Source organism: Malurus melanocephalus, unplaced genomic scaffold (genome assembly GCF_030028575.1).
Source record: "Malurus melanocephalus ecotype Western Australia unplaced genomic scaffold, MMel_1.1 scaffold_238, whole genome shotgun sequence".
NCBI classification, from domain to species: Eukaryota; Metazoa; Chordata; class Aves; order Passeriformes; family Maluridae; genus Malurus; species Malurus melanocephalus.
Genome location: NW_026623470.1, coordinates 1118415 through 1135555, shown reverse-complemented (window position 1 = coordinate 1135555; position 17141 = coordinate 1118415). Strand labels below are relative to the sequence as shown.

Sequence of the window (17141 nt, the reverse complement as noted above, 5' to 3'; positions counted from 1 at the left end):
TCCCTTCAGTTTTTCTTTGTTAGGTGAAATAAAAGTTGTTAGCTAAGCTAATTCAGTCAGATCTGAATACAGGGGGAATTCTTAGGGAAGTGCTGCCTGCTCAGATAAATGTTTCTGTCATAGGTATGCTGTGAGTGAAGATACTATCTGCTAGGATTAGAGTAAAAAGTTTTTCAGAGCCTTAAATGGAAATTCAAGTGGTGACTGTATTATGCATACAAATTACCAGAGGCCTTCCTCAATCAGGTCTGTGGATTCGCTTAATGGAAAACAATTTCTCCAGTCACTGTCTACATATGCACATTCCACAGCAGGAATACATAAGCCTGGAGCACTTGAGTTGAAGACTTATGGATTAGCAGTCACAGAGGACATCCATATGACCAGCTGCCCTTTGTGTTTTTTGCCAAAAGATACAAATGCTCTGACAAGGGCTACCACACTTCCATTGTCACCTGTATCTCTCTTGATATAACCTTGTCCCTTCTGAGACTGAAATAATTTCTAAGCGTTTTCATAGTTTCTGACTAACTTAGCCAGTATTAAGAGTTTCTCCCTGTTTTCTATTGGCAATTTTATTGTTTTTTACCATCCCAAGGAGAAAAGAGAGAAAGCTGGATCTGTTGGACTCAGAATAACCTCCTCAGGTCATTGGATCAACTCAGTTTTAAGTCAAGCCTTTACTGTTTTCCCACATCTAAGGGAAAAGAAAATATATCTGCAAAACTTTTTACATGATGACACACAAGGACAGAAGGGGAAGTCTGCAGGTGTGTGCTCTGGAGTGCCTGAATTCTGGCAGATGTAGCTGTTTGAATGCCCAGCATCATGCCCTGGCTGGCAGGATGTTCTTGGCTATGTCTGAGAGGAACTTGGACTGCAAGCTCCCGRTGCTGGCAAAGCAGTGGGAGCTCCAGAAGCAGGCACTGTCCAAAAGCTAGTCTGGCCTCAAGTTGCTGAAACTTTTTTTAAGCTGAAGATAACTTACTTTGGTTAAAAGACCATACGTTAATTTTAAAAGGGTATTATCTTGATGTGACACTGCATACAAAACCATCCATTTGTGGTTAAAGGAGGTTTCTGGACCAATCAGATTAGTTACCAATCTACAGAAATGTCTTCATCATAAAACTTCTGCTACATAGCATTTTTATGAGATCTTATGATGCAGAAATGATTTTCAGCCAATTTGAACATAGTAGCAAATCAAAAATGGAGCTCCAGAAAGAGCCACTCAGTGAAATAAATTCTGTCTTTGCTCATAGTACTGTTTTACCATGATCTTCAAAAGTATTGCCTTATAAATTTCTAAAACTACCTGTGAGCACTTAAAAAAGAAAATAATATCCTTTCTGAATCAGAACAGGATTCAGTTCTAGGTACAATCAAATTCAATAATTAAAAGAGAAACATGAAGGAGGGGAAGAGTTTAAAAAAATCAATTTCTTCAGCTTTGAAGTTTCATTAAGTTGCGAGGTTTGGTTTGGTTTTTTTTTAATAAAAAACCAAAACTTGTTTGTCATCCTGACAAACTTTCTTGTTTCAAAAGAAAAAAAAAAAAACCTGGAATTTTCTAGCCATCCTGTTCTTTATTTTTTTCTTTATTGTGTGATTGCATTTAAGTAGTTTGCTGACTAATGTGGCACGTCCTGTATGTTTCAAAGCTACAAAGAACTCAGTGCTTTCTAATGTACCTTTGCAGTTGATGATGGGTGTCTAGAAAACACCCCAGACACAGCCGAGTTCAGCAGGGAATACCAACTGCACCAACACCTYTTTGATCCAGAGCATGACTATCCCAACATGGGCAAGTGGGTGAGTACATGCTTCYTGCTTGTTTTTGTTGCATGTGAAACTGGGTATTGTCTACTGTGTAGGATGCTATGAAACCACAAGGACAATATTGTCCTTATTTCTGGAAAAATYACCACTCTAAGGGAAGCTTCTCCAAAAAGGTGACCTTGCCCTGGAAAATAGAAACAGTGCTTGTGATTGATAAACAGCCTAGAAAAATAGAAATCCTTGTTCTATTACCTGTCCCAAAGCATGACAGCTGTGTATGTGCTTGATAAATGCAAAAAAGTACATTTCAAACTACAGCGAACATGCAGCCAAAATTAGTGCAGATCTTAGGACAAGATATCAAAACATAAAATGGCCCTAATTTCAAAGAATATCCAMGTTCAGTGACTATTCACTGTTCAGCTACTTAGATATAAAAAATAGAAAGAAAATACAGATAGAAGGAGTGCTGCAGCTTAAAACACCCTTAAAAGTCTAGGATCAGACAACTTGCTCTAAAGGATCATCTCTTCCTTAAAGATTTTGAAGGACCTGATGTTGCTTCTTCCTCTGCTCAGGTCAGGCACTGAATTATATTGTAAACCTATTTGACAGATCACATATAATAAACACAGTGAGCTACACCAAGGGCAAAAATCTTGCTCTGGGCATACAAGGACTTTAATAACTGCAGCTAGACTGTTTCTGCAGGCTGGAGGCTCCAAAGAAAGCTCTGCCACTTAATCTTGGATTACATTAGTTAAAATGTCCAATCCCAAATCCATTTTCAGGCGCCAGGAAAACAATAACAGTGATCATAATTTATGCTTGCAGAGCAAATAATGAAATCTCATTTTACATTGTTATAACACTTCACTTAAGAGTGCACTAAACCAGTGCTCTGTAAGCATATATCGATAAATGGACATGTTTGGCAGTCTCTTCTGCTGCAATTGTGAGACAGTGATTCATCTTYCATAATCAAACCAGTGTAAGATTTATAGTCTTAATTACTTACGTGAGTGCTAAATTTCTGGAGAGAATCATGCCAAAAATCCAAATTTTGGAAACTTTTTGCATTCTAAGTAATTACCATCAAAGGTTTTCATTTAWAAAAACAACAGATGGTGAAATTATTTGTGCCATATAAGGCTGTTAGTTTTATTATTATTCATAAGTACTTTACTTTCATAATACCATTCTGAAGACGACAAAAGCACCTCTGTAAATCTTTGGCCTATAGCAATAGTTCAGAATCAAGCATACATACTGWGTTGTCATCAGCAGCATATATACTTAATAAATGATGGTAAATCATTAGTGAATCCTGGACTTTTTTTTTGTATCTCATCCATCACTACTAATTTAGAGGAAAAAGCTGCTCATGTATGGATTTGTTACTAAACAGTAATCATATCTAGCTGCAGCTTAGCCAGCTCCAGATCTTTTTGATTAGAGATGAAACAGCTGGTCATGTGCACGAGCAAATGTTCTGCYGAGATCCAGGAGAATAGCCCTGATCATCTCCTGCATATTACTACACRGTAAAAATATAAATACAGTGCTGTCTTTTCATGGCTGGCTGTGTTATTTTTAATTCTCTGGAAAAAACAGGTAAGCACCTGTTTGAGACCTTACAAATGAGAACTAAAGTAGATCAGATCTTTTAGGGCACTGACTGTTGTCTGCATTAAGTTGTAAATGACCAACACAGCTGCTGTGGGCTGCCCAGTAGGTAACTGTGTGCATCCTCACCCATCCACTCTCCCCAGCACCTAAAATTCCCTCTGCCCACAAGAGTTTGTTCCTGCTTCTCCTGTCAAAGGGCCTAGGACAAGATGGCCAGGGGCTGTGATGGCTGTGTACTCACAGTTTCCTCCAGCTCCTGCACGTTGTGTAGGYATTAGGCTGTCACCACCATCTGCAGCCCTTGGAGCCAGCATCTCCTGGACCCATGGAGGCTGGCACGTGTTCCCAGCTCTTGGGGGAGCTTCTCCCTTYTCCCTGGCCTTTTCCTACCTACTGACTGGTTGAGGAGGAGTTAMAATTCCCAGTGACTTGTCCTTCCAGGAGCCAATATGTATTCTTTAGTGTAACCATAGAAAACGCAAACTACTTTAACAGTTTAGAAAAAAGGGAGCTGCTTGTCCTAAAGGGACAGGAAAAGGTTGGTTGGTTCGTTTTGGTGACAGACCATCCTGCTTGCAMAGCTGTGGGACCTTTGCAGTATCCAATGAGTAACAGGCACATTTTATAAGTGTCAAGCAAGTTAAAAGCTGTCTCATTCAGCAAAGTGYATGATTATGTAGATGCTAAATATTATGTGCAAATACATCTAATATATATGCAGATACAAATATATAAATCATAATAAATATATACTGGGTTAGGAGTGGGAGGAAAGGGGAAGAATTTTTCTGYCTTTGGGACAACTCCCTATCTATCAATATGCTGACCTGTGAGAAGTCTCAGGAACAGACTCTGTTTATACAGTGAGAGCCACAGCTTAGACTCTCCTCCTCTCTACTCCTAGGTGGAAAACATGAAGGCACAGTGGAAATAGTWGGATGAGTGACTTTTGGAGTTTTCTATCCTAATGAACAACTCTAGTTTCTAAGATTTCAGGGCTTTTTACCCAGTTCAGACTTCTCCTTGCAGGACACAAACACTTTCTGCATGTACCTTTCTTGCACCTTACAAATTGGTTTTTCTGGCATCCAGAAGGACTTGCACAAAGATCATTTACAATATATGATTTACAATATAAATCTAAAAACCACTTGCATRCTTTGTTGGTTGTAAGCATTTTCACTTCTGATTTTTTTCCACCCAAATYCCAACCTGTAGTACTCTAATCCAAGTAGCCAAGAGGATGCAAAGGAAGCTCCAGGAGGGAAAAGTAGCAAATCACATGCAGCGTATCTCTATATGAGGTATAACTGTAACTGTAGAAACTCTGTGCTTTTATTCCTAACAACCTCTTGGTGAAGGATGAACAYTTCACGGGCAAATTCTGGTGGCTGATGAGGTCAGGCCATTACGCAGTGGAACATATTTTCAGGATTGCTGTTACCATACAAATATGTTCTTAGCTCGTGCTCCATAACCATATTTGTTTTGTACTCCACATAATGCTACAGTAGTACTTAGGGTCTTAAAACATTCCCAAACAGACTAAACAAAATATGATTTCCTTGAGGAGGAACAGTTCAATTATAAGGAATTTTTTGGAATGACAGAAATGYTAGCTCCAGTAGTCCATGGAATTATTTTTATTTCAGAAACACCCTTTTCCTCTCATGAAAGTATAAGGTCAAATAGTTTACAAAGTGAGGTTTTGGTGGTGCTTTGTTTCCTAAGGAGAATAATTCATGCATCCTTGAGTTTCTTTAAAATGTTAAAGTTTTCCTGAAGTGAGCTTGCATAAATGACTAGCCAAGAATGTTCCTCTTGGCCAGCATCATCTCTGTTCCCTTTTGGCACAGCTCAGACAAAATAACTGAGGTTGGACAAGAGATAGGCTTTGTCAATTTGAGGTTTCATGAACACAAGAAGTACAAAACAGACAATTTTGGCAGATTTCATTGTAACACTTGAAAATGTTTGTTTTTTCTCATATCAAGGCTGCAGAGAGAATTAGAAGTGTTTGGTGAATTTGTCTTGTGCTAGAATTACACTTTCTATTTATATAATCAATGTTAGTTTAGTTGTTTATAGCAGAATTAATGGCCTTGTTTATATAGTCTTCTGCTTTTATACATGCAATTCTTTTCTCCTTCCATTTTCAGGTTAGAGTTTGGTTTTGGTTTTCTTCATAACACAGAATTGAAACAAAATGTGTTGAGCATGTGTGTGTTATCCCAGACTTTAACAGAATCCACTACTTATAATACAACAATATGTGGATGCACTTATGTAAACTATGGTCAGAGGGGTTTTTTTGTGTTGGGTTTTTATTTTTTCTTTTTTCTTTTCTCCTCATCATAACTTTCTCTTCTGCCAAGATGTTTCTGGCAGTTTTTAAAACGTTTGCCATTAAAAATGTTATAGACCAAATGGTTTTTAGAAACTTTATTGAGGGCACTACTTAAACAAAGGACAAGTTGGCGCTGAACTCCTTTCAGCAGAACTTTGCAGTGGGAAGTGTTGATATCTGGAAGGGAATAGGCAAAGACAACAAACAGCAGGAATGACGCCTATGTCTGTTTTTAAAAGGAATTAGAAAATCCCTTGTAAAGCAAGTTTTTTTTGTTTGTCACCTCAAATATATAGAAAGATATATCAGAGGCAGGACTCCTGCTGCCTCTCCCTCCCGTTCTTATTATTCTTCTTTTTCCTTCTGCCTTTTCTTTAAAAAAAAAAAAAAAAAGTATTTATACCATGTATCACATGATGGGGAACATCCAGGTTATATCGGCCAGTATTTGAAGCACTTATTGCCAGAACATGAGGAATAACACAGTGGAAAATAACAGGCTTTTAAAGTGTTGATTAGTGAAGTGTTGATCTGCTTGTGAAGAACTGCAAATGTTAGCAAGAATATACAAWTCTTTATTTGTGGTTTATTTCTCCCATAAAATTACACACTCCTCTAGACCTGCTAATGTTTAACAGTGAAAGTAGTATTTTAAAAGAAGAGTGTAATGAATTTGATGGCATTTTGTTGCTTTTTTCCCCCTTCCAGAGCAAGAGTTTACTCTTTGAGAAAATCAGTGGTGGTCCAAAAAGAAGAAAGAGGGTAACTATTGGAATATTTTATATCCCCTATATAATATAGGGAACTAATAGTTAGTCTAATGTATTTGTATTATCCCTCAGATTATGTGTAAAGTCAGGGACTCTCTGTGATAAACCTATTATAGCCAGCTTCAGGACTGAACATGGGGTACAAGATTTATTTCTCTAAATAGTTTCTTACTTTCAAAAGATGCACTTAAGTGTAACAGATTATAACACTTCATATTATCTGTGTTTTAAAATTGATCCTATTTGCTTAAAGCCATTTAAAGTTATTTAAATGTCTCTAAAACAGAATTTGAAATTGCCTACTAAAAATATTAGTAAATTGAATTACCACTATCTATGTTTCTTTACCTGATTGACATGATAGGATGAGACTCCTATCTCTGTGTCTCACTTGCCTGAAAGATGAAGGTGAATATGTTCTCATTGTTCTGCTCCTGAAACAAAGAAGGCAATCCACGTATCACAGAGAGATTCTGCACAAACTGCCTCACTGCTCTCTCTTTTTTGGTACTGTCAGCCTTTGTTTTATTAAAAAGAAAAAAAAAAAGAAATCACTTTCAGGCAGAGTCGAAGTCTTTAGCTTTGCTTCTGGTGTGTTATTTTTAKAAAAAGGAAAAGTCTAGTTCTCTGCCAGAAAGTAGCTTTTCAAAATATGACAGTACAGTTTATATTACAGATGAAGTAAATATAATTTAAAATAACAAGCGTAAGTGAAGATGATTTACTYATTTATTTAACTTTCAGACTGTAAGTCTTTGCTAGAAAGGGAGAAGTTGATTTCTTCCTGATTTAGACRTCATTGATGGCTGACACTTCAGCCATAAGTTAATGATCTGACCTGAACTTAGTATCTGCCTCATGCTTATATTTGATTTTTGAGTTTGTTAKTTGAGAAGGAAAAAAGGGTAGGCACCTGACTTTAATTTTTAATTAAGTAGAATTCATGCAATATATACATGAGGAAAAAGAAAAGAAAAAAATAAGAACACTTTCTGTTTGTGAGCTGAGTGACATAATTGGATACAGAAGAAGTACGAGCTGGAGACACATGGCAGTTACATGGCCAGGAGTAACCCAGAATTTTGACAGGGAATTTCTCTACAGCAGACTTATGTTCCTAGCACCAACACGTCACTTAATGATAAATTCATTAGAATTTATCATTATTTTAGAGTAATACTGTAATGATTACTAATGCATTAATGAGCAATTCAGAATCTTCACTTTATTAGCAGAAGGGTAACCTAGAACTGTCAGCAGCWGAGTGTATTTTTCTAGAAATCAGAAAGTCCACTGGATTCCCCTCTTGTCTTCTGTGCTCCCTACCACTCCTCCATGCCTTTCTGCACAGACACAGTTTCAGAATCTGGCAACAGAYTGATCTTTCGCATCCGAATATCCCCATTTGAGGTTAAAACAAGTCCCGTGTAACAGTGTCTGCAGTAACCCTCTTGTGTCTGTGCAGGGCTGTAGTGAAACAGAGGCACTGCTGCAGTGTAGAAAACCCCGTATTCTACGCATGTGTGTACATTCATATATCAATTTATATGTACCTGTACAGACACACATGCAAGCACACACACAAGTACAGCACAACTGTGTGTTTGCCATTCGCTGCTGTGTTCGCTCCTTTGCAGCACTCACAGGGCAAGACAAGGAAGCCCACAGTGATGTCCGATTCTGATCAGCAATTCTCCCCTTTTTAAATTTCTGTGCTGGCAGACAGCCCTGTCCAGAAGTGTCAGGAGCACTTCTGTGATCACTAAGTCACATTGCCATGGGCTCAGAGCTGTACACGAAGGTGCTCGGGAACTTGCACTGTTTTGAATTCTGCACAGCTGCATAGCATTAAACATCTTTTTAGTCAAATCAGCCAAAATATTTTGCATTATATTTTGTGTTTTCTTTTGTTGGTTAAGAAGGATTCAAAATTTTATGTAGTCTCATTCTCTTCTACTTTATTTCAAAAAGTGGCAAGCAAGTACCATTCCAAAAAAAAGACCAATTAATCTTCCTAGGAATCTTCAAATAATTCCTAGAAGTTTATGCAGCAGTTGAATTTCACTAAATTAACATTAAACAGAACTTCTTTAAACAAACACAAACAAATTATTTACATATGTCTTATTTCTAACAATTTAAAGCATTAGAGTTAGTTTATTTTCAAAGATTTTTCCACATTCATTCCTGGTTCTTACTGTTTTTATGTTTTCACTTGCAGCAGGCAAAACACTCAAAAACCAATAGAAGAAGCAAGAGGGCTGCTCTGTGCTGTGACTAAGTATAAATKATAGCAGCCACAAATCTGGAGAAATCCAGGGGCTTAAACTTGAAGACAGACAAACCTCAACTCTTTTCCGGAGATTCAATAAACAGTGTTAGGATATTTTAAAATATGTATTTCAGGCCCATTTTGAATGCCTTTTATTTTTATTTTTTTTTTTAATTCTTAAGTTTKGGTGAAGGAAGCACAGAAATATCTCATGAAAAGTAATTTCTGCGACACAGTCAGCCTGTGTCACAAGAATCAGGAGATACTGGAAAATTCACAATCCTCTGAAGTTTGTCTTTAGGCAAACRAATTTTATTAGCATCAACAATCTGCATACTAGAATTTTGTCTGTATCTGTGTGAAGGAGACAATTTATACTTGWATTCTGCTTACACTGTAACAGGCCAGAAAGTTGCTGTAAATGTTACTTAATACTGAAGCTCCACTAAACTGCTTGCCCTTTGCAAATACAGTAAATACATTTTATTCCACTGATACGGATAAAATTCAGGCATGGGCTTTCCACATTATTCCATCTATGATCTCCAAACAGTTATGAGACAGGATCTGTTCATCTTCAGCCTCACGTTGTGCTGCTTGCATGGTGCAAAGTGAAGTTAAACCCTCTCCAGGAATSTTCTTTCCAACATTCCCTTGTTCTGGCAGTGGTATAAGACCCATTTTCTATGCCAAAACCTTGCTTGGTTCTGCTTCAGTGCCAGCAGTTTTTTATCTCAGCATCAAGAAAGGAAGCGAGGAGGGGTTTCCTGGAGAGCAGACAGGCTGAGGAGGCTTTGGTCAAAATGTTATTGTGGTCTCTGATTTGTTTCCCAGCATAATGTCCATCAGGGGCTAGYGATTAAAGTTTACCTGTACTTCTCTGACAAGTTCTGTCCTGCCTCAAGAATTAGGGAGTTAGAACTGCTGCTCCTCTGCTGAACTGAGGAAAGGAGTGGAGCAAAAAGGTAGTATTTAATTCAGATTGTTCTATATTCTTGATAGTCCTCCTTCACTTGTATTCCTTTCAGTAGATTGAATTAAATTCTTGCACAAAAAAMCAATATTAGAAACAGAACACTGATTGACTTTTAGATTTAATCCCTGGAAGCAATTTTTTCTCAAGTCCTATCTGCCAGATAGGAAATACATAAATCTGTTCACTAATCCCAGGTACCTTTTATATGTTTCCCTGTTTCTGATAAGTTTAAATGATTTTAAACTTTTTTCAGAGCGTGAACCCGTATCTGCAAGGACAGCGATTGGATAACGTTGTAGCAAAGAAGTCTGTTCCACAATTTTCAGATGAAGACAAAGATCCTAAATAAGTACAATAAAAAAGAAAGATAAAAACTCATGCCATCCTCTTCTAGATCATGATATTGCTTAYATATAATCATCTATTAAAATCCTTGTGAATGGCAGCATGCTTATTATTTATATAATTGTAGATGAAAACCAGCTGTATTTATAACAGTATGTTCTCCTAGATGATAAAAATATGGTTCTGCTTTTTGTTAAGTTACGGTAAAAGGACATTTCTGTTGTTTTTATTTTAGTCATGGAGCAAACCTAAGAAATTAGTCATTTTAATAGCTAATGTGAGGTAAATGGTCTTAATGAGAAGCTTGTAAATAGGAAGATGAAAAAAAAAAGCCAAGTCTGACTCCAACATTTAATTTTAAATGTTACTATGTTTGACACATGAAAATTATAGTTTTATGTTTTGTTCACAAATATTGTTACTTAGCAAAGACAAAGTATTTATTTTACGCAGAGAATTTTGGCTTTTGGTCCATTTTAATAAACATTTAAGCAATCTACAAGGTTTGCAAAGTGACATTTTCCAAAATATTTCAGAGGCTCATTTATCTCTGTTATTGCTGTGCAAATTTAAAAATTAAAAAACTGCTTTTTGAGTCTATTCATTGGAATATTTTTCTGTTAGTTTTAATCATCCCATATCCACAACTTTCCTGAACACTTGAACATCTTCCTTCCTTATCAATGGAACTGTTATGTGGAAATGAATCTCCCCTGCTGTTCTTTGTCTTARTAACTGCAGCGTTTGTGCATTTTAGTGTTGTTAAATTACGCATCYCAGGCACATTGTAAGTGAAGATGGAGACATTTGTCCGTGTTAATAAGGTTGTGTCAACAACCTCTGAATCTAAATCCAGGATATGAAGGTCATTACAGTTGATCTTCTGAAAAACTATGCTACTCTAATAATACTGGTAGTTATCATTGCTCTTGAAGTTGTTCTGGAAAGCTTAAATCGCCTTCTTGCCCCTAGGAGATTCAAGAACTTTATACTCCAGAGTTCTCCCTTTCTGAAAGATGAGAATACACCTGAACATTTCAAGCCACGTGCATGGAGCATTTGAATTATGGAAAACAACATTAGCTTATGGCTAATATTACAAATCTGTGGAAAAAAAAGTAGTTTCCTTTTCCATCCTATACAGACACAGTAAACTAATGATAAGAAAGAACAGGTGAGAAAAACAGGTGAGAAACAAAGGTTCCTAGCTCCATAAAATTAACAGGAGGGCACAAAATAYGGCTGTCAATGGCATTTGCTTTTTTAGTCCCACCACTTAGTGATTTGTAATAAATGATGCATGTAGAGAATTGGCCTTCTCATGCCATTTATGGGRTAGATTGCAAAATTCTGTAACATTYTGGAATGGACTATCATGTCTTTCATCATATTTCCTTTTTAAAAAAAATCTTGAAGAGAAAACTAAATGGTATGTCAGGAAGTGGGGTTTATACTCACACATGACACAAAAATGAGGAATTCCTATGAATCACAGAGCTCCCTAGGCTTCCAGTGCCTGGAATAGAATGGAAGCTAGCTGTACATATGACAGAACTTGTATTCCCTGCATTTTAAGCTTATTCTTTTTATCTGGTCTACTGCTTAGTCTTCACACAAGTATTGAAAGCTGCAAAGTTACAAAGGTTGCTCCAAAACCARCAAAAAGTCTCTATATATTTCACGGCATAAATCTAACATTAAAACCTACTGATGCCCAGTGGCCCAGAGTGGGTGAAATGGTCATTCCTTCCATCTAACCCTGCTGCCAGCCACTGGTGTGGCCACAAGGCTTCCAGGTGGTTGGAGGCTAGACTGCCATTCCAAAGAAATGGGTGTTTCTTCAGATACKTGACTGCTTTATTGATACCTCTAAAGTAATCTGAGCTACATTCTGTTCTTACAGCTCCAGTAAAATCCATTTTAAACACAAAAATGAAACAACCATGATGGCAATTCATTTCATTTTTTAAGCTCATATTAARGATCAGTACATAATAAATGGAGGTGTGCACAGTAAATAGGGGGCTTGAAAAGGGAGGGGCAAAGAAACACTGCTTGCTTAATAGTGTCTGTAATCCCAYATGGAATTTTGTGAAGCACTTTAGGTCACTACAACCCTGTGTGGGATCTAAAATCCAGCACTGCAAACTGGCCAGGACAGGGATAGCCAGCAGGACTGCACCGGGCCAGAAAAGCTGCCCTCCTGTGTGTGGTAGATCTCCACAGCGTAGAGAAAGGAAAAATACCACAATTCCAACCTGCTTTTGTCCTTAAATGCAAGCAAAAAACAAACAAACAAAAAAACCCGTTACACTCACGAAACAGTTGTGTCTTACAGGAACTGTCTGCTGGAACAAGTCATGCAGCTGTCTGCTGAGTTCATCAGGCAGCTTGAGTGTTTCAATAGGAAGMCTCAGCAGTACTATTGTGAAATTTTAATAAAATATAGCTATTAAACCATTAGGGATTCATTATTCTAATTTCAGATTCATAATAGAGCTGCCTTTCTGTACTGGGATTGGCTAGTCCCATACTGATTTAAAAAAGAAAAAAAGAACAAGCAAAAATCGCTGTCCCTCCTACCACTCCAACAACAGCCCAAATACGAATGTGTAGTTTCTTAAAAAGAATCATCACAGTGCTGGTCTTTCAGAATCAATGAACAAAGATACCAACTATGCCCCTCACTCAGAGTTCACCAAACCAATATTTACAAGAATGTAAATAGCTGCACAAATCTTGCGGGTGTAATCACCTTTTCCATTTCCAATGCATGTGAATTAAGGAGCATGTATATTGATACTGTTATTTAGAATTTTCATCAAATKAAAACCTTTTAGAATATTTTAAAATTTGCAAGTGTGTTAATTACCTCTAATGCATTAGAGATGCAATGTTCTTGAAAGAAGCTGTACAAAATAAAGTATATTGCCCTGAAACATTGGTTTTGTCTGGTAAAKAAATATTTGTGACTTTATTTTAAAGAAAGACATGTGTAACTGATTATAGTATTTGATTTGTGACACAAAACTTACTCATTCCAGGGGTGCATGTGCATACACACACACTAATACACTTTAAAAAAAGATAATACAGTCTGATAATAAACTCATTGGTAAAGAAYATAAAGATGTTAACTCAGGGAAGAAAATGAAATAAAAATGCTTAGTGAATTGCTAAAGAGGAGAAATAGTGATATACTTCTGATTACTGGCACATTTGCATTCACCAAGTGCAAGAAAACCAAGCTGCTATCTATTCAGGACCTCGGGAGCAATCCAATGAAACTGGGAATCAGTTCTCTATCAGAATGCCTTACAGAGACACTTACTGGATTGCAAGTAAAGCTGACTGRAGCTTATTTTACCAAAATGTGATGAAGTCAATCTTCATCTGTTAAACTGAGGAAGGGCACAGACAGAAAGATGACTGCCAAGTCAATTAAGTTTTTGGCTTTGTTGACGGTAACACTCGAGCACCTTTGTTTTCAAATATCAATAGTTGGGGAAGAAGACAAGTAGCTTTTTGACTTGCCCTCAAATCAGGCTTCTAAAGAGTATCTCTATGGAAGTGTTGAAAAGGCTTTGTTTTCATTTTCATGGTGTAAAAAACTGAATTTTTGAACATTTCAATTTTTTGGAAAAAGCCCATAACAACATCAACCCAAACCAAACTTGGAATCTTCTGGTCTGTTTGCTGGTAAGGCCGCTAAATCAGTTCTTGCCTCATCTGTAATGCTCTAACACTTGTAATGTGATAYAATTACACCATTTGTAATGTGGTAAAATTGCAACTTTTTGACATGCAAATCCGAGTGTCTGGATCGGGAGGACAAAGAGCTTAAAGACAACTTTTCAGTTTTTCAAAGTCACACACTCAGATTTATGGAAGGAGAACCRCCAGGTAGGGAGATTCAGCAGGTGCTACCACAGCCCCACAAAAACTTAAAAGTGTCCATGGAAAATACAGTTCCACATGATCTACAAGGGACATGAGTTSACTGTTTATTAGCCAAGTGCACTATCGATAAGATTTAAGGTACCTCTCCATCTAAGCCAACAGTTATCAAGGCTATCAGTCTTGATAGATCATTGATATATTGATATATGGATAATCAAGCACATTATCTCCAATTTGGAGACACCTGAATCCAACATTTCAGGCTAATAGTGGCAATTAGMTTGAATTATATTTCTGCCATGCTTGATACAAATAGGATGGCAATCYGAGATGCCCTAAAGAAAACACAGCAACAATAAAACCCCAGCAGATCACACTGACTCCATTGCCATATGGATACATATACATACACTTAAAAGTTCAGTTTTGTTTGAAGGCATGCAATTATCTTCAATACCCTTTAAAAATAATCATATTCAGGAATTATCTCAAATAAGAARTGTTCCTTTTAAATAAAGAATTAGTGTGTCCCTTAAAGTCTGCCAGTTTGTGCCTAGAGTCAATGGCAGATTCCAACCATGAGCAAAGATGACAAAGTCCCTTGAGGGGCTCAGCCTCTGACAATGACCTGCTTACATGCAAACTAAATAAAAACTAAAAAGAAGGGCAAGCAAAGGATGTGAAAYAGCCATCATGAAGTGCCATATCACATATGAGGCTGACTACCATAGGATTGGGAAGTAAGCCAAGATTTCAAAYATAAGAGAATGAAAAAGTCAAAAGAACAATTTTCCGAGTACATTTATGATCTAGGGCTACCACACTCAAGCCTTTTGCTGTTAGGTGAAGAATGGCACTGAACTCCAGTTCATCATCCTAGTTTACCATAAGGAAATATGTAGTTTCAGTTGTCATGTTTGCTTTATTTATGATGCTGACTGCTTTGCTGTGATTGTATGAATCCCGATGGTWAGGAGAGCTGTTAACCATGTGTTCAACACATGGGAGCATAACATTAAATATGAGTGTCATGGCATTAGCATTATCAACTGGGACTARAAGAGCTTAAAAAAAATCCTGTTTCATTAATGAGGCCTATATTTGTATGTGGGGCAGAGGTAGAGATGGCAGGAATTGAGAAAGGCTTCAGACTTTAAAGATTAGGTGAACCTGAATCACCTCTTTTAGTTTTCTCCTGTAGCTCCTGTTACGAAAACACATGGAATGCAGCTCCTAATGCAATGCATGGTTGTCTTTTACATTTAAAATCACTGTGTTTCTTCATCCTACTGTGTTCTCCAAGAAAAACAGTGGTGGGCGTCAGTGGCTAAATTTCATGGTAAACTGAGTGAGGCAAAGGAGGAAGCACAGAGAAAAATAATGTTACTAGTCTGCAACTTTCCCTCATTCCCTAACCAGTGTCATTCAGTTAGAGACCATTAAATGTATAAACATTGACTTCTTTTACTCTGAACCCAATCACCATAAGACAATGTTACYTTCCTGGGAAATATCAGGGATCTCTACTACAGATGACAGGGATTTTTAGGGTCTGGGCATATTCATTAGATCACAGAAGGTGCACATGGCTTTGATGCTGAATTCAGTCTTAAACTCTTTTAATTAATTCTTTATTCTGAGAAACAACAACAAAAAACCAAACCAAACAAACAAACAAAAAAAATCATCAAATCCTAACAGTTCTTTCAGTGCCATATCCATATTCTAATGCCCAAAAATCCTCCAGAGGTGTCTGAAATTCAACTGGGATAGCCTGTTTGGGGAAATGTGGTTCTTATTCCTCAACTCAACAGAGAACACCTTTCTACATTGGAAATATAAAATACCAGACTGTGACATTTTCTATTTTTAAATAGACAAAACAGAGTCATGAAAGAGTAAGTCASGCTGTCCAGAGAAGCACTCAAAATTCACCATTGATTATTTTTTCCCTTTCTTTAAACAACGCTGCAAACAGTGACTAAGAGAATTGCAAAACTTGAATTCCATCAGATAATGCAATGGCTGTAAGATTTACGGGCTTTAAAGCTGTGTTACTGCAATTGAAGAAACCTATTTTTAATGTCCATAAGCCACTGATCAAATTTTAAAATAGTCATAACTGATTTAAGTAAATTCTTTAAAAGTTATCAGAACAGATAAGCACGGCTGTCATAGTTGATGCACAGACCCTGTGACTGAACTGCCAGAGGACTCTGCATACATGGGTGACATATGTGCACAGTTAAAAAAAGCAGAAAAGTATGTCCTGCTTTTGATTCTTTACAGCTTCATCCTGCTAATCCCACAGTGTCTACAGCTTTGCTGCAGCCTTTCTGATGGTTATTGGTCTGATGTWATGGTGTCTTGGAAGACTTGTTTTCAGGGATTCTCTTGAGTGCAAAGTTATCCAACAGGCAAGYATTATGTGCCATAATGATATACATTACTTTCCGTCAAAATACATTAATTATTTTCTGCTTTAGTAGTTGAGGGTATATTTTAATTTCTAACYATACTGGCTATTTTCTGCTGTGTTTTTACGTTCTCGGCAGCAACCTGTAAGACTTTAAAAGAACCATCCACAAACTTGAAGACAAGGCCACCATAAACCTCTCCTAAAATATCAGCCTGCTTGTTAAAAACACTGAGTCTATTTTGCTGCACATGTGGAGGGTCTTGATCTGGAGGTTTACAAAACTGGGAACTATTTGCAAATAAAAGATGGGCAAGTGAAGTGCTGGCTCCACTAAAAGCCYGAGTACCCACAGTTGGACTTGTGTCCAATACAAATTCCAAAGCCCAAGCACATGCTCCTCAAACCTTGCCTCTCTTCCTTGATTCCTTAGACAGCTAAAGGCTATACACTGCTAAGCTTTCTCATTATCATGTATTTCAGGTGCCTGAGCTTCTGCACATGCCTAGGACTTTTGAAACTCTGTGAACTTGCATAGCTCTACATATATCTCAGTCCTAAACCCAGCCTGAATCCACAAACTTGGCAATTCCTCCCCTGTATTCCCTGAAGGAGCAAGCCTGGCAACAACTCACCGGACACGTGTCTACAGGACCAGGCATTGCACAAAATACCACAGCAGACATAGACAGTTTAATTAAAAA

At 37.3% G+C, this 17141-nt stretch overlaps 1 protein-coding gene across 3 annotated transcripts in view; it reads left to right on the top strand.

Moving 5' to 3' along the window:
- Window positions 1-13122, top strand: part of LOC130578752 (neuroendocrine protein 7B2-like) — a 42532-nt gene extending 29410 nt beyond the window's left edge. For all 3 annotated transcript variants that reach the window (XM_057375085.1, XM_057375086.1, XM_057375084.1), the window contains exons 4-6: window positions 1703-1815; window positions 6467-6520; window positions 10030-13122. In XM_057375085.1, the coding sequence (XP_057231068.1) occupies window positions 1703-1815; window positions 6467-6520; window positions 10030-10125 (263 nt within the window). In that variant the 3' untranslated portion in view covers window positions 10126-13122. The remainder of the gene's footprint in view (window positions 1-1702; window positions 1816-6466; window positions 6521-10029) is intronic.
- The last annotated feature ends 4019 nt before the right edge of the window (window positions 13123-17141 follow it).